Here is a 22,883-nt window from a genome sequence, read left to right as displayed (position 1 = left end):
CCTCACTGCTGTTAGTTTGCTGGCAGAGGGGAGGGGGCTTTATTGTGATGAATATAATGGAAAGATTTCAGTGTCATCTGGCAAAAGTAAAAGCATACTGACCAGATCTGGATTGCTAGAATGTATGTGTAACTAGACTAAGATGTAGAGGCCTGAATTACTGATCTGGAGATGGGAATTCATATTGAAGTAGTTAATTCCAAAAATAATATGCTAGTTATCAGTTATGGTCAACATAGAAGTAGTGGATTGTTGTTAAAATCCATGTGGTTCTCTAATATACTTCAGGGAATGAAATTTGCTACCTTTACCCAGCCTGAGAAGATGAGCGGCAATCCAGTTCACTCTTTTACTGCCATCTGATTAGATAGGCAATAAATGTTGGCCGCTCCTGCCACATCCCATGACTGAATACAACAAAAATTGTGGTGATCTAATGCTGAAACTCACTCAGAAAGAACTGCAATTGCGACAGTAGTGCAGCTATTTCCTAATGTGAATTACTGTTCATGAAAGCAAAGCTTAAAAAATTCATGTGGTTTGTTTGTTGTTTGTTTTCTCTCTGCTGAGCCTAGTGTATTTGAGGATTAAGTATACAGGATGTATGGGTTTGTATTTGAAAGCCTTCATAAAATCTTTTATTCCCCAAATAAAATGTCACACTGTTAAATCTGAAAATGAAGCAAAGTTAATCTGTATCATTCGTTTTAATAAGTTTTACCCCTTTTGACTTTTGCTCTTGTTTATTCTGGCTGTATTACTGGCAGCATTATTCTATTTCAAAAGCACGGAGGCTTAATTCCCCATATAACTTGGTGCTGCAGTCATATGATATTTTTGGAACAAGTTCCAGAGCATCCTTGTGGCCACACGTTATTTTGCTTTTTAGCTGAAAGAGCTGTTTAAGGCAACCTGGACATGTTACAATAACACTTACATTGCCGTACTTACTGCAAGTGATAAAGGTTCGTTTCTACATTGTGTTAGCCGTGGTGGCTGCATCCAGCTAATGGAGTGGTGTATGGGACTGGGAAGTCTAGATGGTATGGTTTAAGAATGGATTGTAGAATTCCATTATATTGCAGGAAGTGGGAGCATCATATCTCACAAGTGCATTCATAAAGAAATCTCCTAGCAAGTACTTCTGTTGATGGTGACATTTTAAAATCGTCATTAATAGTAAAAATGGAATAATTTGGAATATAAAAAGAACAGTCCAATCACTATTGAGCTGTTTTTCATTATTTTTGGTTGATCTGTACTTGTGTTCCATTTGCTTTGGGAGGATTTATATGCCTTTATAACCTTCCCTGACAATCAGATATTGATCTCACTGCTCACAATGTCAATTGACCCTTGTTAGGGTCAGTGGTTTGGGCTTCACCTTCATCCCTTCTTTTGCTCTGCTTTGCTGCATCCATAGGTGTGTTTTAAAGCTTTCCAAAGAATCTGGGCTCATTGTAAAACAAACTTTCAATGACTTAAAGTTCTTTGGAAGTTTTATTTTAAAATCTACAGCCTTTTATAGTGCATCTGGAGAAATGAATGTGGCTTTCGAGATCTGGTCACGGTGCCTGGTTTAGAACATTTGGCGCAGGGTCATGAATGTGCATAGTCATTGAAACTGAAGCAGTATTCAGCAGAGTAAAATGACCTATTAAACAAATGTCAAGGTGTACTTCGAAGCAGTTTTCACTGAAATTTTCCAAATGAGATTTTATTCAAAGATATTAACCCAACCTGCATTATTACTGCTAGATTTTATTGTTGGGGTAAAATAGTCAACACTGCAGCAAATCAAGAAAATAATCCAAAAAGGAAAATTTGTGCAGCTAATATTGGTGGTTATCTTGTTCGTGGTAGCATTGCAACAGCAGAATCATCCTCCCTACTCCCAACAGAGGTTACTTATTCGCAATATTGATATGTAGCTGTATCCACTCAAAGCTGGCCAGCTAATACAACTGCCCATTTTATAAGGAAAAGACTATGTTTACTTACGATTGAAAGAACTGAAATTATCCAAAATAGCACATCTCAAGTTTCAAACAGCTTCAGTAAGATTAACTTGTGTACTTTCCCAAGGGTCCAAATGAGTCTGTGTGGCTGCGGGTATTATTTTAGGAAAGTTGTTAACAAATAGTGTTAACAACTGAAGAATAATTTTGGTGTTTTACATATGCTCACTTGTAAGACTCAGACGTTACAACTGACAGAGGTGGAGCTATTTTTAGTTTGCTTTCCTGTTGCTACATCTGAGTCTCCTGGAAGCAAGATTTTCTTTTCACATGAACTCAATGCTCCTTTGTTTTCTTTCAGGGGAATAGTACCTGCATATTGCTGTTCCTAACTCTTGCAAATTACTGCATTTGCTGGATTATTGTCCCTGGGAATAGGAAGTCACCCACATAAAACTGAGGTGCTAAAGAATTCCATCTTTTGGAGGGTTGTGAATATTTTTAATTCTTCAACCCATCAGTGATTTTTCTTCAGGTTTGGAAGAGACTCGAGGACTCTGGGAGCCAAGCTGGATAGTGAAGTTGCAGCTCAGATCAGAGCAGCTGTAATTTTATTGGATGGTGGAGCAGGCTTGAGAGGCCACGTGGCCTACTCTTGCTTCTCATGCTCCTTGGAAGATTATGATGCTTCATAGTTGAGCATCCTGAAGACACATCACTATGCAGATTTAAACATGAGAAATGCTACTCATGGCAACATGGTGTGGGTTGTCTCGATGTCAAATACAGACCCAAGTTTTTCTCCCGGTTTTCAGGGAGGAAGAAGACAAAGAGGATATTTGTGCTTTTCCCAGATCGTTCTACATGACTGGTTGCCATCTGTCACTGATGTTACTTCACAGTGTAATGGAAACCTATGAAATGATGTTACCCATTTCTCTCTTTATTTTGCCGGTCTTTCAACCCCAGAACATAGCGCTTTTTCAGTCGTCTTCTATCAGTTAATCCAGCTACAGTGAAGGAAAATAAATAAATAAACAAACAAACAAATAAATAAGTCAAAGTGGTGCAATGCACACAAAGTGCAGGAGGAACTCAGCAGGTCAGGCTGCATCTGTGGAGATGAATCAACGGTCAATGTTTCAGGCTGAGACCATTAATCAGGACTAGGGATCCTCAAGACCTTCACCTAAGTAATTCAAATGGTTCGTACCATATACAACCTGAAATTTTTACTCTTCACGAAACAGGAAACTCCACTGCATGCATGATAGAAACATCAGAACCCCAGAAGCTCTTCCTTCTCCCATTGCACAAGTGGCAGATTGATGTTCCCCTCCCACTTGCACCAGCAGAAGCACGGAGCCCCTCCCCACTACCTGCAAGCAACAGTAAAAGTGTCCCAAAGAGAGCTTGATCTCGAGTCCATAACACAGCACTTTGGTGTCTCGGACAGGCTCACTCTTTCCATCAAGGGAGAGAGAGGTCTCCCCTGCAACAACGAAAGTGGAGACTGGCACCGCGCTGTTCTGATGTTACAATCTAATGCGTCGCTTCTCTGAGCCCCTTGACACAGGGACCGACAGGCTCTCATTCTCCATCAAAAGAGAGCGAGGGAGTGATCGAGTATAGAGGCCGATCTCCGACAGCAACGCACACCGATGCTGTCTCAATGTTTTACTCTCACACAGCGCCTCAGTGGATGAGGAATCAGGTCATCTACAGGGTCGTTTGCGTGATTAGATAGCACTTCAAATGTTAGCAGCATCTTATTTACACACACCAGTGCAAATTAGACCTGAAGTACTCAAGCATTCTATACCGTTCAAAAGATCAAGATTGATCTGATCTCAGTTCAAACCCCACACTTCTACTTGTCCTCCATAACATTTGATCCGTCTGTTGTTATCCATTTCAAGGCAACAAGGAATATGCCTTGAAATAAAAAGCCTATTTATTGCAATTGATCATATTGATTTATTGTATTGTTACACATCCTTTTACGTGTACCGATATATAGCGAAAATTTTGTCTTGCATGCTGCTTATACAGATCAATTCATTATACACCATGAATGCAGAACAAGGTGAAACAATACCAGAATGAAGAAAAAAGTGTAACAGCTATAGAGATGTGTAGTGTGGGTAGACAAGGTACAAGATCATAATGAGGCATATTGTGAAGACACGTGTCAATACTTGCTTACCATTCAGTTGTCTAATAACAGTGCAGTAGGAGCTGTTCTTGAGCCTGGTGATACATGCTTTCAAGCTTCTTTGTATCTTATCCTAGTGGAAGAGATGAAGAGAGAATGCTGGGGCAGGTGGGGTCTTTGATTATGCTGGCTGCTTTATTGAGGCATCGAGAAGCATAGACAGAGCCCATGGATAGGAGGCTGGTTTCCCTGATGTGCTGCACTGTGTCGTCGACAAATCTCTGCAGGTTCTTACGGCCAGACCAAGTCGTAATGCATCTGGATAGGATGCCTTCTGTAGTGCATTAATAAAAAATAGTAAGGATGGATGGGGACATGCTACGTTTCTGTAGCCCCCTGAGGAAGTATAGGTATTGGTGAGCTTTCACTGGGGTAGGTTATTGGTGATGTACTGTGATGTATTTATCTGTTATTATCAGACCCCAGAGATTACACAAATGGGTTAGGCTAGAAGGATAGCCTGTTCTAAATCATAACTTAATGATTGTATCATAGTTTAAAACCTTCTGAACCTAGAAGTTTCTATTTAATTATTCCTGCTCTTTATGTTAATTTTAGAAACATCACATGCTTATGCTTGTGTGCTCTAAGGGATGCACAGAATAATTATTTCAATGAGGAGGAATATAATAATTAGTTTGCTGTAAAGAGTTTTGTTGAACTTGTATGTTTAGAATCATACAGCACAGAAATGGTCTCTATAGCGACCTAGTCGGCATCACATGCAAAATGCCCATCCCATTTTATGTTCCCTGGATTGTCAACAATTCCACTCAGATTCCACCACCTAAACTACACACTTGCGGCAATTTACAGTGACCAATTAAGCCATCAACCCATGTGTCTTTGGTGTACTAGTGGAAACTGGAGTAGCTGGATGAAAACAGTGTAGCCACAGGGAGTACAAACTCCACACAGACTATAGCATGGCAGGGTCTGAGTTGAACCCAGATTTCTGGAATTGTGGGGCAGTTGTTCTATGCTCTGCATCATTGTATTGGTTAATTGGGACACGTTGAGACCAGTACTTTTTAACCCAATTAAATGGCTGTTCCTGTTTCCATTTCATGGAAATGGTTAAAAACGTATAAAAAAGACAAATTACTGTTTAACCGAGTAATGTTATCTATATAAATGAAATACAGAACAGATTAGAACACTTACACTATTTTATAGTACTGTAGTAGTATTGTATTAGATCCTCAAATAGTTATCGGCTGAGGAAATCATCTGGTGTACGCAGGCATGTTCTTTTGATTGACAGTAAATTAACAAGATCAGTGCAGACACCGACTGCAGATAATGGACTGCCTTCATGCAATGTTTTTGCTGATTGGATCCTTCAAAACTTAATTTTCATTGTACCATTCAAGATGATTGTTGATACCTTCAAATTCCTCATGGGTCTGAACATGCTGAAGTAGTAAAATCATTTCATTTTCGCTCATGGTCATTTCTGGCATCTCCAAGCCTGAAACTGCACTGAGCAAAAAAAATTGGGATTGTCTTGCTACAAACAAGAAAATCTGCAGATGGTGGAATTCCAAGCAACACACACAAAATGCTGGAAGAACTCAGCAAACCAGGCAGCATCTATGGAAAAAAATTACAGTTGATGTTTCGGGTCAAGACCCTTCAGGGTTGACTGTACTCTTTCCTATAGATGCTGCCTGACCTGCTGAGTTTCTCCAGCATTTTGTCTGGATTGTCTTACTACTTATTTCTCACCAACTATCAGTGACAAAAAAAGTCACTGCTTTTTGAACACATTGATATACTTAAAAACTGTTTATTCTAAACATGGCATTGAATGGCCGCACACTACTGCTGTTAGTTAGAAACTGTTTAGCAACAGTCTCCTGTCCCAATTAAGCAGCGTAGATTCCCAAATAAACAAAGAGAATCCAAGTTATTTTCTCAATTAGTTGTTGTTCTTTAAGAGTTGTCCCAAATAAGTGGTTACCCCGATTAACTTATAACCTAATTAACCAAAATCCACTGTTTTTTGATTTGCTGGTTGTGTGATGTAATCAAAATTTTTAAAATTCTTCGCTCACAAATTGGGTGTCATAAATTGTCTTAATCTAGTTGATAGTGTGTTTCTTTCCCCTCTCCTTGTCTGAACTATAGTGGCAGATATAATGGCCTTGCCAGATATGATATCCCTGAAATCAGATTAAACTTCAGCTAGGAGGAACCTATTCATAGAGTCTAACTAACCTGACCTTGTGCAAAATATGGGTCTTGGGTTATTTATCTGAGTCAACTTATGCTTCCTAATTATATTTACAGTTAAATATTTCAGTGAACTGCTGCATGTCAGAAAAGTAAAGCTGTGTAATTTCAGTAAAAGTAATTACACGCCCGAAGGGTCATCAAAATGGAGCATTGCAATCCATTCAACCTGAAATGTTAACTGTCCATTTTCCTCCACAGTTACTGCCTGTCTCTCTCAGTTTTTCCATGTTCCTTCCTGTTCTATATTCCAACATCTGCATCCAACCTGAAACATTGTTTATAACTTTTACTCTTTCATTTCAGATTTTTGGTATTTGCAATATTTGATTTTCATACTTTCCCAAATGGTCCGATGTTGGTCAGGAACATTTTTGAATTGTTGACTATATAGGAAGGTAATGCTGAAGGTTCAAAAACAGGAAACACGGCTAAGCTATATGTTTAGTTTAGAATTTTATATTCTAACGTTACATTGAAGACTATAGACAGTAGATTTTTATAGAAATTAGAGAAAGAGCTTCCTTGCTTCTCTGGTAGAGACAAATATTTCTCAAAACATAGATATTCCCAATGTTCTTTATTGATCTCAAGCAATGCAAAAAGCATTGAAGAAATTTAGTGGGCAGGCATCATCTATGGAGGGGAATGCACATTCGATGTTTCAGGTCAGATCCCAACATCTGCACTGGAAAGAAAGAAGGGAGATAGCCAGTCTCGGTTGTTTTCAAACCACAGTTAAGGAATGGAATAAAACATCAGCAATTATTCCCTCTTTTGATTATAACTTTTGCTGGGAATAGAAATCGAAATGAATTGTTTAAAGAATGCCGTCTCAACTGTTATGACATCAGTGTTCAAATGGCCCATAGACACTCACTGTCATTTCTCTCATGAAGAGTGGGCATTTGAGCTGGGTACAACTTTAATGATGACACTGAGAAGAGGATGGAAGTGAAATTAATTATATTCCATTCTTTGCTGTAAGCAAGCTAGTACAAAAGCTAAATCTACTTGCTGTGATATGGTTCTTTATTTGAGCTGGGAAAGAGTAAGGTTCAGAGAAAAGTCTAGTCTAATCTGTGCAAGTTATCAGTAATTGTTCTTTTTACTGTGCCTTATGAACTCACCTGTCCCACCCTCCACCACCATCAAAACTACAATAATGAAATGTCATGGAAGATGTAGCTGGACCTACTTTCTCATGGTCTTAAAGTAGTAGGCAAGTCAAGTCACTTTTTATTGTCATTTCGACCATAACTGCTGGTACAGTACACAGTAAAAATGAGACAATGTTTTCAGGACCATGATGTTACATGAAACAGTACAAAAACCTACACTGAACTATGTAAAAACAACACAGAAAAAACTACACTAGACTACAGACCTACTCAGGACTGCAGGAAGTGCACAAAACAGTGTAGTCCTTACAATAAATAATAAGCAAGACAATAGGCACAGTAGAGGCCAGTAAGTTGGTGTCAGTCCAGACTCTGGGTACTGAGGAGTCTGATGGCTTGGGGGAAGAAACTGTTACATGGTCTGGTCATGGGTGCCCAAATGCTTCGGTGCCTTTTCCCAGATGGCAGGAGGGAGAAGAGTTTGTATGAGGGGTGCTTGGGGTCCTTCATAATGCTGTTTGCTTTGCGGATGCAGCATGTGGTATAAATGTCTGTAATGGCAGGAAGAGAGACCCCGATGATCTCAGCTGACCTCACTATCCGCTGCAGGGTCTTGTGATCTGAGATGGTGCAATTTCCGAAACAGGCCATGATGCAGCTGCTCAGGATGCTCTCAATACAGCCCCTGTAGAATGTGGTGAGGATAGGTGGGGGTGGGGGGGTTGGTAGGAAGTGGAGTTTTCTCAGCTTTTGCAGAAAGTAGAGACGCTGCTGGGCTTTCTTTGCAGTGGAGCTGGTGTTGAGGGACCAGCTGAGATTCTCCTATTAGTAGTTCATCTATTTGAATAAAACTTTGTGTTTTTATTACTATTTATATCAATTACTGTTTAAAGTTGCTCAGTTAAGTGAGCACTTTAATGTCAGTGTTACTTGTTTTAATAAGCTCCCAAGCTTAAAATGTCTCACTTATTCTATGTTACATAATTTTCTGTTATGGAGATCAGTTTAATTCTACTGGGAATTAAATACCTCATTTTAAGACAAATTAAATCCTTGAGCTTCACTTGACTGCCTGTCTACTGTGGTGGTGCTGACTGTGTTAATCATAGTCTTACAGTAAAAAGCTCACTTGTATGATAAATACTTCCCAACCACAATTAATATCCCTCCTTTTCCTTGTGCACACTTTATCAATCTTGTAAACATCATTCATATGATGGATATCAGAAGCAGACAGTATGTTTTTACCTTTTGGCATCTTTTAGGTGCTAATCGGAAACTAAGTTTCACTCGTTTCACTTTTTTCTCTCGCCAGGGAGGTAAAGGAAGAATAGGAGTGGTTATTTCATCATATATGCACTTCACCAATATTTCTGCAAGGTAATACCTGAAGTTGATTGATTCATTTGCTAAAGTTGGTCCTGTCAATGACCGTGAGGACTTCATTACTTTATTGTTGATGTGTCAAATTTATTCTTTCTCAATCTTTTTTATTAAGTTTCAAATTGATAAACATAACAATGATAATAATACAAAGAGATCAGGATTACATTAATAATGGTTAACATATAACAAACATAAGCTTCCCAATCACTTAATAACTGAACATGAAAAAGATTCAAAAAATTTTATACAGAGAGAAAAAAAGTCCTCCTAAACTAAAAAAAGCAAAAAACAAAACAAAACAAAGGCTGGGCTGCCATGTTTCATTGGGTAAAATCATTATTTGTCATTAACTCCACTCCTCTATACACGAACAAAAAGGTATTGAGAAGGATTTAGAAAAGGTCAGCTTACATCATATGAAAATGTTGAATAAGTGACCTCCATGCTCTTCAAATTTAACAGAAGGATCAACAGTACCACTCCTAATTTTTTCAAAGTTTAAACATGTTATAGTTTGGGAAAACCATTGAAATGTAGTAGGGGGATTAGAATCTTTCCATTTAACTAAAATGGATCTTCTGGCCATTAATGTAACAAATGCAATCAAACGGCAAGCTGACGGGGATAAATGACTAGAGACCATCACTGGTAATCCAAAAATTACAGTAATAGGGTGACATTGTAAATCAATACTTCTGAAATAATATCAAAACAACTGAAATAATATCAAAAATGTCTTTCCAATATTTTTCCAAAAGAGGGCAAGACCAGAACATATGTGTCAAGGAAGCTACCTCAGAATTACATCTGTCAGAGACAGGATTTATATGACAATAAAAACGAGCTAACTTATCCTTAGACATATAGGCCCTATGAACCACCTTAAATTGTATCAAAGTTTGTCTCGCATGCATTGAAGAAGGGTTAACTAGTTGGAGAATTTTCTCCCATTTCTCTATAGGTAAAGGTACCTGAAGTCCTCTTTCCCATTCATTATTTAGTTTATCAGGTGTACCTAGATGTATTTGCGTAATCAGATCATAAATAATTGCTATTAAACTCTGATTTGTCAAATTTATTGTGCTGTTTTCCATTCTCCTAGCTTTTTTTGAGTCTTGCCATCTTATAAAAAAAGTATGTTCCATTTACTGCCTTAAAATGATCAATATTTACTGACTTTACCAGTATTTCTGCACCCTCCAAAATAAATATAAAAATAAATTAAAATTTTAAAAAAAGACGAAATACTGAGGTAACACATGGAAAGAAAGAATGAGTCAGCTTGGGTATCTTTTATTAGAACAGTTCTAATAAAAATTCATCTAACTGAAAAGTAAATATTCATTTCTCTCTTTATGGTGTTTGACTGCTGAGAATTTCCAGTATTTATTGTTCCCATTATCTTCACTATTTTACTTTGCTATAAAATTTGAATCTTGCTCTTGCTGCCCAACAGATAGTTGCTAAGAAATATGGCAGTCGAGCATCTAACCTGATCACACTTCATAATCTGTACAATTTTGAATTTGCATTAACTTTAATTTTGATGTCGGAAAGGCTGTTCATCTGGGCTAGCTGTTGATGCTTAATGCTCACTCATTTAAGTTTTTTTCATTACAGTGCTGATCAAGCTCTCGACAGGTTTGCCATGAAGAAGTTCTATGATGATAAAGTCTCTGCCTTAATGCAACCTTCACAGAAACGGTGAGTCAGGGAATTTGTCACATTTGAATTCTCATTTGAGCTCAGGATGTCATTGAAAAATGATTAACCAGCGGTATGAGCTAGTCCATTTTTAAGATATGTTGAAAATCTGTAATGGATGAAAAATAAAAATTAAGACTTGTTAGAAATCTGATAGTTGATTCCTGTTAGAAAAAATTGCCACAGTAGAGGGAAGACTGAAGGATGTTACCCTGCATTCTTCCATCAACACCCCTATTCACACCCTAGCATGATGCAATGTCAACCAGATGTGATAGTTTTTTACAAACGAGAAAATCTGCAGGTGCTGGAAATCTAAGCAACACATGCAAAATGCCCGAGGAATTCAGCAGGCCAGGCAGCATCTGTGGAAAAGAGCACAGTCAATGTTTCAGGCCCAGACCCTTCACAGTCAACTGCGCTCTTTTGCTAGTTTGGCTGAGATTAATCAAGGAGCAAAAATGGGAATCAACTGTGGGATCAATAGCCTATCTGTGAATTTTCATCTTGATATATTTTTAAATCAATAGTGTTTGTAAAGCTGTTTCTATTAGCATTTTTGAGCATGAATGAAATGCTGTATGATATTTTTGTATCAAGTGATTTTTAAGGTTTAGTATGTCATATATAGTATTTTAAAATATGTACTTGTGCTCGATGAAGTAAATAAGCAACCTTTTATTGATGGTATTTGAGAATGTTTACTTTCCTTGGTAAAGGGCTCATTTATATATGCAAGGTTAATGGAGAGCTGTTAATGAATAAATCATTTCAGACCCAGCTGGAAAAAGGAAGTGAAATGTGCAAAACATTGCCATGACAAATACACATGAAAGTACACTGTACAGTTCTGTAAATACAGTTTTAAAAACCTTTTCAAAAATATAATATTTTCCTGTCACTAATATGCCAATTGCAGCAAAAGTGTACCTAGATTTGCACATCTGCAATCGCAATTCCATGCCTGGTACACCTGAAGGAAATTTTATTGCACTCTTAGACTCTTTGTGTTACTGAAGTATTTCACTAATTCTGTTACATGAAAGTGAAGTAGTAATAATGTGGGATAATGACGTGGAAGTCGTCTTCATTATAACTCTGGAAAATATGGATTTTTTTATGATCCCGCTTACTGGAGACTGGAATTTATTTCAGATCCCTGGTGTGCACATGCCCTTTGGATAGAAATTTCAAGCTAATTTCACACAAGATTTATGCATTCAGGAGAGATTAATGCCATTAAAACAGTCTGAATTGGAGCCTTGACCTGAGCCAAGCATCTATGTGGCAGCAAGTCCCTCTGAGTATTTACAACTGATCATCACATTAATGTTGGTTGTACTGAAAATAATGCTGTTTTTGTCATTTAAGGATGACTCTTTAGCACCATCTGGGGAAAGGAAAATCCCATTTTGAATTGGCATCATAATTATTCTTAAACTAACCAAAGCTCTGTTATATATGGAGTAGCTACTTCAAAGGATAATTTGCCTTGGCAGTACATAAGAGAACAATACTCATAGCATTGTGATTTTCTTATGGAAAGTCTAACTCTTTGAACATAATCATGCTTTTTCATACCAAAATAAATCACAGAGATAATTTTGTTAATGCACATATGTTGAAATTTTATTTCTAATTTTAAACTGTGGGATAATAAAACATGTAATCTATTACTTAAAGTAACAAGATCAACTTCAGGTTCATACTTCGTAATTTAGAACAAATCATCTCTGTTGTGAGACCTCACTCCTTGAAAAATGTAAACACACATTGGCAAGAGACCAGTCACAGAATGTTTTCTTCATTAAAGTGGATTACTTGACAATTATTTAGTAAGGACTATTAAGCTATCCATACTTAGGATTGCTGGCCCCAGTAAGATCTTGGCTACAGGCTTGCCTGAAGGCGCATGAGAAAAATCAGTCTCAGGAATGTCTGTCACTGACAGGGCGATCTTCATTGATGCTTTCCTGACTTCGAGCACAGAGGCAATGAAATGTTTTTTGACTGGAAAGTCCTGTTGGAGCTTAATTCAGGCTTTCTATTTCCAATAATCAAAAGTCCTTCAGGTAGCCATCAAATTCTGATTAACCCTCTTTTTAATTCAGTTGCTTTGCTTAATGATTTTAAGGATCTGTCAAACAGATCTGTTGCTATATAGTATGTAAACCACAGACAGTTGAAGGTGTAAGATGTTGAAAGGGATTGCAGGAATTTCAAGGGCCCGTGAATACTTCAGGAATAGATATTCAAGGAGCAAATTTAAAAGTACATTGTGTTGTTGGAAATTACATATAGGAGCAGGTATCTCTCTTCTACATGTGAACTGGCACAGTAATGGAGGGAGTTACTAAACTGGATCATTGGTATCCACTCTTGGTGCACTGAATCTTTTGTGTGGTAAGTTCATTTTGGGTAATGACCAAACAAAAATATGTAATTTTTCAGGAATTTTATGACTTGTTAAGGAAAAAAAAGCTTCATTTGAGAGCATGTTTGTTAATTTTGGAAGTGCACTAAACAAATTAGTGACTCCAAAATTTGAAGTAACTTTTCAAATAAAAGAGGTGTAAATGGTGTCTGTTCTAAGCAAATATTTTGTACAAATTTGAATTCTTAACCTCCTCTGCTTAAAATACTGAATTCTTAGCAGAACGAAACCTAAAACACAAATTTATTGAATCTGAAAAATACCAGTATTGGACAAGAAAGTGCAAAACTTGATGGAGTAGATTACTTGCAGGTTAAAGGACTTCTGGCAAGTGGGAAGCTTCTAGAAAGACATTTTGAGAGTTCAGGATCTGCATATTCCAATTAGAGTGAAACACAAGGATGATGTGTAGGGAACCCTGGATGATGCATCATAGTGATGTCAAGAAAAAGCAGGAGTCACGTATCAGGTACAAGCAGTTGGGATCAGGTGATTCCCTGTAATATAGGAGATACTGGTGTATACTTTAGAAGAAAATCTGAAAGACAAAATGGGACATGAGATAGATTTGGCAGAGAAAACGAAGGATAATCCAAAAAGATTTTATAAGTACGTTAAGGGAAAAAGAGTAACTAGGGAGAGGGAAAAGTGTCCTTCAAAGACAAAAGTGGACATCATTGTGTGAAGCTGTAGGAGAAAGCTGAGGTCCTCAGTGAGTATTTCTCCTCTGATTCCACTTCGAGGGAAAAAACCATGGACCAATGTTCCACTCGGTAGGCTGCTATGGAAGGTTAATTTGCAAGGGATCATGAATGAGCTAGCTAATTCAATACAGAATTGGCTTGATGGTAAGATGCGAGGGAAATGGAAGATTGTTTCTTGAACTCATGTCCTGTAATGAATGGTGTTACCCATGCATTGGTGCTAGGCCCATAAATATTTGTCAACTGTATCAATGACTTGGATGAGAGTGTACAAGCCATTGTTAGTAAGTTTGGAGATGACTCTAAAATAGGTAATGTCATTGAGAGTGAAAATGGTTATCAGGATTTTTAGAAGCATCTTGATCAGCTGGGTAAGTGGGCCGAGGAATGGCAAATGGAGTTTAATACAGATGTGCTGCCAGTGTTGCATTTTGGGAAGACAAATCAGGGTGGGACATTCACAGTTAACAATTATAGAAGATGTTATAGAACAGAGCAAATTAGGAGAGCAAATACGTAGCTCCCTGAAAGTTCCATCACAGGGAAAGTGAAAAAATCTTTGGGGGTTATAGTTGTACAAGGTGCTAGTGAAGCCACATGTGGAAAATTATGTTTAGTTTTGGTCACACTGCTACAGGAAAGATGCCATTAAGCTGGAAACAGTGGAGAAGAGATTTACAAGGATGTTATTAGGATTTGAGTGAGATGTTGAGCAGCTTGGGACATTTTCACTGGAGGGTAGGAGAATGCATGGTGATCTTACAGAGATGTATAAGACTATGAGGGTTATAGATAGGGTCAATGTTCCCAGTCTTTTTCTTAGCTCTGGGGAATCAAGAACCAGAGAGCATAGATTTAATGAGGACCTAGCAGGCAACTTTCTCATCCAGAGAGAGATTAGTAATTGGAATGAACTTTCAGAGGAAGTGTTGTGGTGAGTTAAAAGGTACTTGAACTGGTTTGCAGTTAAGAAAGTTTTGTAGGGATATGGACAAATGGTAATAGCTTAGATGTAGATCTTGGCCAGCATGGACCGGTTGTGCTGAAAGGCCTATTTTCATGCAGTATGACTCGCTGATTTTAAGTGAAAGTCAGATATTCACTAAAGACCTCTGTCTGAATGTGTGAACTTTCATGCCGTAGAAAAGAAAAAGATTGACTGCATGGACTCTAGTTGATAAAATTTGACAATGATGGAGCATTCACTTACCCTGACCTGAGGTTGTACAAACAAATAAGAAGAAAGTTATAGCTAATTTAGGAGGAATGCCTAACTATTTTTCCAGCTCCCATCAGCCAAAAAAAGAAAGCTTCTGAAATGCTCTTCTACTTCCTGAAGTGAGGCTTCCCTTCGACCATATTTGATGGAGCTTTCACATGTATTTCCTCCATTTTCTGCACATCTGCTCTGAACACTTTACCCCCACCCATCACTGCCTCCTAAATAGTCCTTCAAATCAATACAGTGATTCACCTGTCTTCCCCCCCCCCAAACTACTGCATTTGTTGATTGTCAAGTGCATCCTTAAATGGGTAAAACCAAATGTGGATGTGGCAACTGTTCTGTCTTGTGCTCTGTCCATAATGGATGTCTTGACTTTCCAGCTGCAAGTCATTTTAACTCTCCTTCTCACTCACACACTTTCTGAACTTAGCTTTCCTCATTTCATCAGAATGTCCTAACACAAACTGGAAGAACTAACATCTCATATTGCACGAGTAACTAACAATCAATGGTATGAATATTGAATTTTCCAGTTTTGGCTACCCAGATCCTCCCATCCCATACGTGGCCCTTTCTTCCCTCTGTTCAACCCTCCCGTCCCTACATCCAACTGATTCCATTTGTCTCTCAGCTCTTCCCCAAATGGTTCTACCCATCAAAGCCAGTCTCCATTCTCCAAAGCCCTGCAATGTACCAGCAATCTGGCAGCCTTTCCTATTTTTCTCTGTCCTAATGAAGGCTGTTGATCCTAAACAGTGACTTAACACCTTTTGATTCCATAGACACTGCTCGTCCCACTGTGTGTTTCCAAAATTCTGTTTTTGTTCTAGATTCCAGCATTTGCAGTCTCTCTTTGTCTTCAGAGACTTGTGTACCAAAAATACATTACAAATGTCTACCTTCTGTAATTAGAAAGGACCTCCTCTCAGGGACTGCTGTGTGCACTGTCACACTGAAATATACTTTACACCTGCTTCCCTGGACTGTGCCATATCTCCTGAAGGCTTCTCAATTTAACAGATTCACCTTATGGCATCATTGGGCAAGGTTGGAGTGGAAGGTTTTGCTTGTTAATGCCTCGTGGTGTTCAGGCAGTGTGGTGCTGGCAAGTTCTGCTCAGCCAGCTCATCCAATATGGAATTTTGTAGAATGAAGTGTTACCAATGTAACCTGCCATGGGAGCTCATTTCAACAATCCTGACGAGAGCACTACATCTCACCACCCCAAGTGGATCTGAAGCTGGCACTGAAAGAGGCAACAGTCTTGAAACAGAATACTCTGAAGCCCTCTTCATTGTTGCTGGCAACTCTAGCATATCAACTTCAGAGTGTGTTACTAAAATGCTACTTGCATGATTCCTGTCCCACCAGGGGTCCAAATACCCTTAACAATTGCTATGCTATCATCACCAAGCCACCCCTCCACGGACCCACTCTTGCTAAATCATACGACCAGGGTGTGCTTATGACAAATGGAAGCTGAAATCTGAGAACCCAGCACGGAAAGTCATGAGGAAGTGGAAGAGCCTCTACAGGACTGTTTTGAGTCAGTAGGCTGGTCCATGCTCAAGGATTCAGTGGGCAGGGTGAATGAGTTACCACTGTCACAGTCCTCATCAGCAAGTGTGTTGAGGTTGAGGACTGTGTATAATTGAGTTGTTGAGGACAATTCAGGTGTTTCAAAGTGGAAACAATGGATGAACCTTACTACAGTCTTGGACTGTGGTGTGCATTTTCAAGTGATCCTGACCTTTACAACAAATCAAGATATGACTTCTGTAAAGCTAACAGGGATGCCAAGATTCAATATCAGTCCAAGCTGGAATCCCAGAATTATGTTAAATTGTCAGTTGGGGCAGGGATTACATGCTATAATGGGCTACAAAACGAAGTCGGGAGGTTTCGCTGACAGTAGCACATCCTTTCTCAGTGAGCCTAATGTATTCTATGCATGCTTTGAACAGAAGGCGACTGGAATGTCAGTATCCATCCTGACAACCTCCAGTGGACTTGACCCACAGTCAGTTTTGTGCACAGATCAGCTGAGGGGGGTACTTGCAGACATTTTTAATCTACCCTGCTTCAATCTGAGTTCTCACCTGCTTTAAGAAGACCATCATCATCCCAGCACTTAAGAAACGCAGGGCCTGGTGCCTTCATTACAACTACCTCGTGGCTCTGATGCCCACCATGATGAAGTTCTTTGAGAGGCTGGTCATGGCACATATCCATGGCCCTCCACTCATCTCTGGAGCACCTGGACAATAAAGACACCTACATTAAACTAGTGTTTATTGACCACAGCTCTGCCCTGAATACCATAATTCCAAGCAAACTCATCTTCAAACTTCTGGACCTGTGAAACAACACCTCTCTTTGCAACTGGATCCTTGACTTTATGATCAACAGACAACGATCAGTAAGGATATACATGATGTGCAGGGTTCGCCATGATAATCCTCAATGTTGCATCCTCAGTCCCTACTCTGCTCCCTTTACACTCAACACTGTGTGGCCGGTTTCTGCTCTAGCTCCATCTACAACTTTGCAGATGATATTACCCTAGTTGGCTGTTTATAAAATAACAATGAATTGATGTACCCAAAGGAGATAGGGAGCCGAAAGATACGGTGTCATGATATCAGTCTGTCCCACAAAGACAGCAAAACAAGAAATCTGGTCACTGACTTCAGGAATGGGGGCAATGTACACTTTCCCATTTAAGTCAATGATGCTGAGCTTGAGAGAGTCGAGAGCTTCAGGTTCATAGGTGTGAACATCACCAATATCCTGTCCCGACATAGGCATGTTGACATCTTGGTCAAGCAAGCACACTAATCCCTCTACTTCCTCAGGAGGTTAAAGAAATTTGGCATGTTCTCTTTGAACCTCATCTGTTTTTATTGGTGCACCTTTGAAAGCATTCTATCGAGATGCATCACAGCTTCATACAGCAGCTGCTCTGCCCATGACCACCAGAAACTGCAGAGAGTTGTGAATATAACCCAGCACACCGTGGAAACCAGCCTCCCCTCCATGGACTCTGTTTACACCTCTCGCTGTCAGCATGATCAAAGACCTCGGCCCGCCTGCATATTCTCTTGTCTCCCATGTCCCAGACTGAAACCATGTACCATCAGATTCAAGGATAGCTTATATCGCACTGTTATAAAACTATTGAACAGCCGCTTGGTATGATGAGATGAAATTTTGACCTCAAATCTACTTGCACCTTACACTTCTACTGTAACTAACACTTCATTCTGCATTCTATAATTGTTTTACATTGTATTATCTCATTGCTCTGTTGTAATGAATTGATCTGTAGAAATGGTATACAAGACATTTTTCACTGTACCTCAGTACATATGGCAATAATAAACCAATTTAGCAATTTAGTTCTTTTACAGCCCATCTCAACAGTTTGTTCATAACATCACTTTTAACAGTTGAAAGATTTAAGGAAGTAATAAATAACAAAGATCAGACTAACTTTATAATTTGTTTTTCTCATTCAGGTATGTCCATTTTTTTAACGGTCTGCTGTCTGGTTCGGTGAAAATGAACACCACTCCATTGTTCCTGCACTTTGTCATTCTGCATGGCATTCCCAGTTTTGACACTGGCGGAGGTAAGACTTTGAAATCAGCAAAGAATATAGAAAGTTAGTGTCTAAGTAGCAATCATTCGTAATTACCTCCTATTGTGTTCATAAACTGCAAAATTTCCTTGTTAAAAATGGCAGCCATGCTGTACTCTGGGTGCTGATTCTCAAACTGGTTTGTCTTGGAACCAGCTATAGAGGACTATTTGATGGCTTTTCAGGGGAGTGCATAGGGAAGATAAATATAAAGTGATCACACAGTGTCTGATCTTTTACAAAATTTCGAATGTTTTTAAAACTTGCGAACTGCAGATTCTGGAGCTAAAGCTGCCATTTAGCCATCATTAAACTGAAAATTTAATTGATGGAACTAATGCTTCTACAAAATGGAAAGCTAAACTATTGAACAATTTCTGTTTAGTATTAGGACAGGAAAGGTTTAGAATAGTGGTTGCCAACCCATCGATCGCGATCGACTGGTTGATCTTTGAAACTTTCCCAGTAGATCCCGAAAAAAAAATAAATACACAAATACTGTTGAGAAATTGTTTCTGGGTTGCGGGGTTTTAGTTCCGTTCTTTCTGCCCAGTGCGCATGCGTGTAGCTTCTCCGCCACTTGCTGGTCCCCAACCTCCGGGCTGCAAGGAAATGAGTCAGCTGCATCTTTCCTCATTCCCTGTCATGCCACTGTTGAACTTGAACCCACGGGAGGTCATTACCCAAGCGCGCCAGGTTGGCCTCGGGTAACTGATCACTTCATGCGGCTGGCGAGAAGTGCTGTTGCTACCGGCCTGGAGCGCGGACAGATGGGCGCCACCTCTGAAGCTGTTTAGCACACCGAATGTTCTTGGGGAACCCGGTGCTAAAATATTCGCAGACGACCTAATTGGGGCTCAGGGTTTTGTAAGTGGCAGAGCCGCTACCTCACTGCGATCTACTGAAACAAACTTTTGTCGGCCGATAGATCTTACAGGGGGTGGGGGGGTGCGGGAGGGCACCGTGTCGCACTCCTCGCTCGGTCAGTCGCTCTCTCTCCGGACTGTGACCGCTGCGGCCCTGGTGCAGGAGCAGACACACCTGGCCAAGGCGGCGGGCAGGCAGGAGGCTGGAGCTCAGGCCCGGAGGCTGTCTAATGAGGCAATGAAGCTCTCAAAACTGCTTCGCTACCCTGAGCAAGCATTCCACACTTAAATACAAACCCGCTGAGTTTTTTTCCAGCGTTAAAAACGTGAGCAAGCGGGACAGCAGCTAGGTGCTGAGAGCCATGTAAAGTAAATTGCAGAATAGACTGGACATAAGGAACCTGCTTCGAGTATCACTGTATTCTGGTCATGCTTAACACCCCCAACCCACTCCCCCGTTGGCCGGTCTGCAAGAATATTGTCAATATTAAACCGGTCTGCGGTGGAAAAAAAGGGTGGGTACCCCTGGTGTTCATACATTATTTCTGCTTCCGGGTTGCGAGGTTTTACTTCCTGTCTTTCTGCCCCAGTGCGCATGTGTGTAACTAATCGATCTGGAGTCGATCTTGCCTTTCACTAAGGCTGAGGTAGGGGATCTTGGGCTTCAAAGCGTTGGTGACCACTAGTTTAGAGGGATATGGGCCAAACTTAGGCAAATTGCATCAGTTAAGATGGGCATTTTGTTTGGAAAGCATGACTTAGACAGAAGAGTCTGTTTCATTTTGAAGTACTCTATGACTATTATCAGGGCTAAATTTTTGTGATAAAATAAACTTGATTTTATATACAATCAACCCTCCCGTTAACTTTCCTTCATGAGACTGATGTGAAGACCAGGTTTTATTATAGATCAATCAATAAAGATAACATATACATAGCTATTCAATTTTAGTATCTGATGTGTATCAGAAACTCTATATTAAAAGTTTTAAAAGCCAAGAATTCTCACTTAATAATTGTTACTTTGCAGTTTGCCGCCCATTTTTAAAGATTTACCAAGCAATGCAACCTGTCTACACTTCAGGAATCTAGTAAGTTTTACTCTTATAATGTAAACCAGATTTGACTAGTTTCACTTTGCTTGTTCAGTACTTCTCTTGCTGGAAGGAGGACAGAAATAAAACTTGTTCCATATTCTCTTCTTTTTGTACAGCAATGTCGGGGCTGAAAATCAAAGCAGAATATGCATTTCAATAGAGCCAGCACAACTTCTAAAAGGTGATATAATGGTGAGTTCACTGGGACCAACGATAATACTGATTTCACAGAAGTCAAGAGGAAATTATCTCAAAGTCCAGTTGATTGTCATATGCATACTTAAGCAGATATGTGCACAGCTTAATAAAAACCTACTTACAGCCGCATCACAGGCACCTGGTGTTATGGATGTGATATTCACAAGAAAAAAATCATCTCAATCATAACTTATACAGAGAAATCATATTACATTTTTGGAGGAGAAAAACAGGTTGAACTTTCTTTAAATTTGTATGGTACTTTCTTGTAACGTTTATGCACACTCTTCTAAGACTGATTGATCTGCTTGACTTGGCCCCTGTTCTATCATTCTGGAAGATTGATCTTTTCCTTGGCTCCATTTTCCTGCACAATTCCTAACATCATTGATTTCCTTAATGTCCAAAAACTGACTGTGTCAGTGGCAGAGTGTCCACTGGTTCTTCAGCAGATTCATTATTTTCCAGGTGAAGAGATCGCTTCTCACCAATGTCCTGAAGAGTGAAACACTAGTTTTTAGATAGCAACCCTCTTCTTGTATTCAAGGGAAGTAATGATTCCGTGCATATTCTGTCAGTCCCCCAAAAGAACTGTGTTTCTCTCAATGAGATCAGTTCCTATAAACTTCATAGTTTGTAAGCCCGGTCTGTTTAATTTTTGGTGTCTGTCAGTGTCCAATTTGTTTATTATACAAGGATCAGTGCTGCCTCCAAGTGCAAACAAGGAATTCAAGCTGTTATTGCCAGCCGTGAGCAATGTACCTAATGCCAATGTTAGTTTGATGCAAAATAAAGGTTTGCTTGTTAGCAGTATACATGGCTTTCTGGTCTGAAAACTGAAATACATTGTATTTATGATACAAAATGTTGGGTATACTCAATTGTGAGGTATCATTGTGGAGAGAGCACAGAGGTAATGGTGGATCTAGGAAGCACAAAGATGCGAAAATCTGTAGACACTGGAAGTCTAAGCAGCACACATAAAATGCTGAAGGAACTCAGCAGGTCAGGCAGCATCCATGGAAAAGAGTAAACATTTGGCGTTCCCAGCCAGGACCCTTCATTAGGACTCTTCATCTGCCCTGATGAATGGTCTTGGCCTGAAGCGTCGACTGTTTGTTCTGCTGAGTTCCTCCAGCAGTTTGTGTTTGGGTCTAGGAAGCAGTTACAGTTACCATTATACACAGTTATTGCATTCATTCTGAAATTACACTTTTAAAGAAATAACCAAGGTCATACTAGAAGTACTAGTTGTCACGTGACAGGAAAAGTGTGATGCAACTGGAGAGGGTGCAGAAATGATTCAAAGGGATGTTCCCTGGAGTGGAGGGTATGAGTTATCAAGTGAGACTTTGAGGTCTGTTTTTCTTGGAGTGAAGGAGGCTAAGAGGTGATAGAGGTTTATGAAATTAAGAGTGGCATGGATGGGATAGATAGCCAGAATCTGTTTTACATGGTAGGAGTTTCACATGGTAGAAGCTGAGAACTGAGAGTGTTAGTTTAATGTGAGAGGATGGCGGTTTAATGAGGAGGCGTTATGGGTGGAACTGAGAAATAAGAAATCACAAACGAGGAAATCTACAGATGCTGGAAATCCGAGCAACACACACAAAATGCTGGTGGAACTCAGAGTATGACCATGTTAATGTGGCTATATTACAGACCACCCAATAGTCCAAGGGATTTAGAGGAACAAATTTGTAAAGAGATCGCAAACTGTTGCAAGAATCTAAGGTTGTTATAGTAGGTGTTTTTAACTTTCCACATATTGACTGGGAATCCCATATTGTAAAAGGACTAGATGAGATAGTTTGTCAAATGTGTTCAGGAAAGTTTCTTAAATCAGTATATAGAAGTCCCAAAGAGAGAGCATGCGATATTGGATCTGCTATTAAGGAATGAGACAGTGAAGGTGACAGAAGTTTGTGTAGGGGAACACTTGGCATCTAGTGAACACAATCCCATTAGTTTCAAAGTAAATATGCAAAGAGATAGGTCTGGTCTGTGGGTTGAGATTCTAAATTGGAGAAAGGCCAATTTTAATGTTTTCAGAAATGATCTGGCAGGTATGGATTGGGACAGGCTGTTTTCCGGCAACGG

At 39.4% G+C, this 22,883-nt stretch overlaps 1 protein-coding gene across 8 annotated transcripts in view; it reads left to right on the top strand.

The window, feature by feature from the left end:
• Positions 1 to 22,883, top strand: part of LOC132395595 (tensin-3-like) — a 320,946-nt gene that overhangs the window by 169,966 nt on the left and 128,097 nt on the right. For all 8 annotated transcript variants that reach the window (XM_059972423.1, XM_059972424.1, XM_059972427.1 and 5 more), the window contains 5 exons: positions 8,845 to 8,909; positions 10,536 to 10,619; positions 18,501 to 18,613; positions 20,519 to 20,579; positions 20,702 to 20,777. In XM_059972423.1, the coding sequence (XP_059828406.1) occupies positions 8,845 to 8,909; positions 10,536 to 10,619; positions 18,501 to 18,613; positions 20,519 to 20,579; positions 20,702 to 20,777 (399 nt within the window). The remainder of the gene's footprint in view (positions 1 to 8,844; positions 8,910 to 10,535; positions 10,620 to 18,500; positions 18,614 to 20,518; positions 20,580 to 20,701; positions 20,778 to 22,883) is intronic.

Source organism: Hypanus sabinus, chromosome 6, assembly GCF_030144855.1.
Source record: "Hypanus sabinus isolate sHypSab1 chromosome 6, sHypSab1.hap1, whole genome shotgun sequence".
In the NCBI taxonomy this organism is placed as follows: Eukaryota; Metazoa; Chordata; class Chondrichthyes; order Myliobatiformes; family Dasyatidae; genus Hypanus; species Hypanus sabinus.
This window is presented reverse-complemented; position numbering and strand designations above follow the sequence as displayed.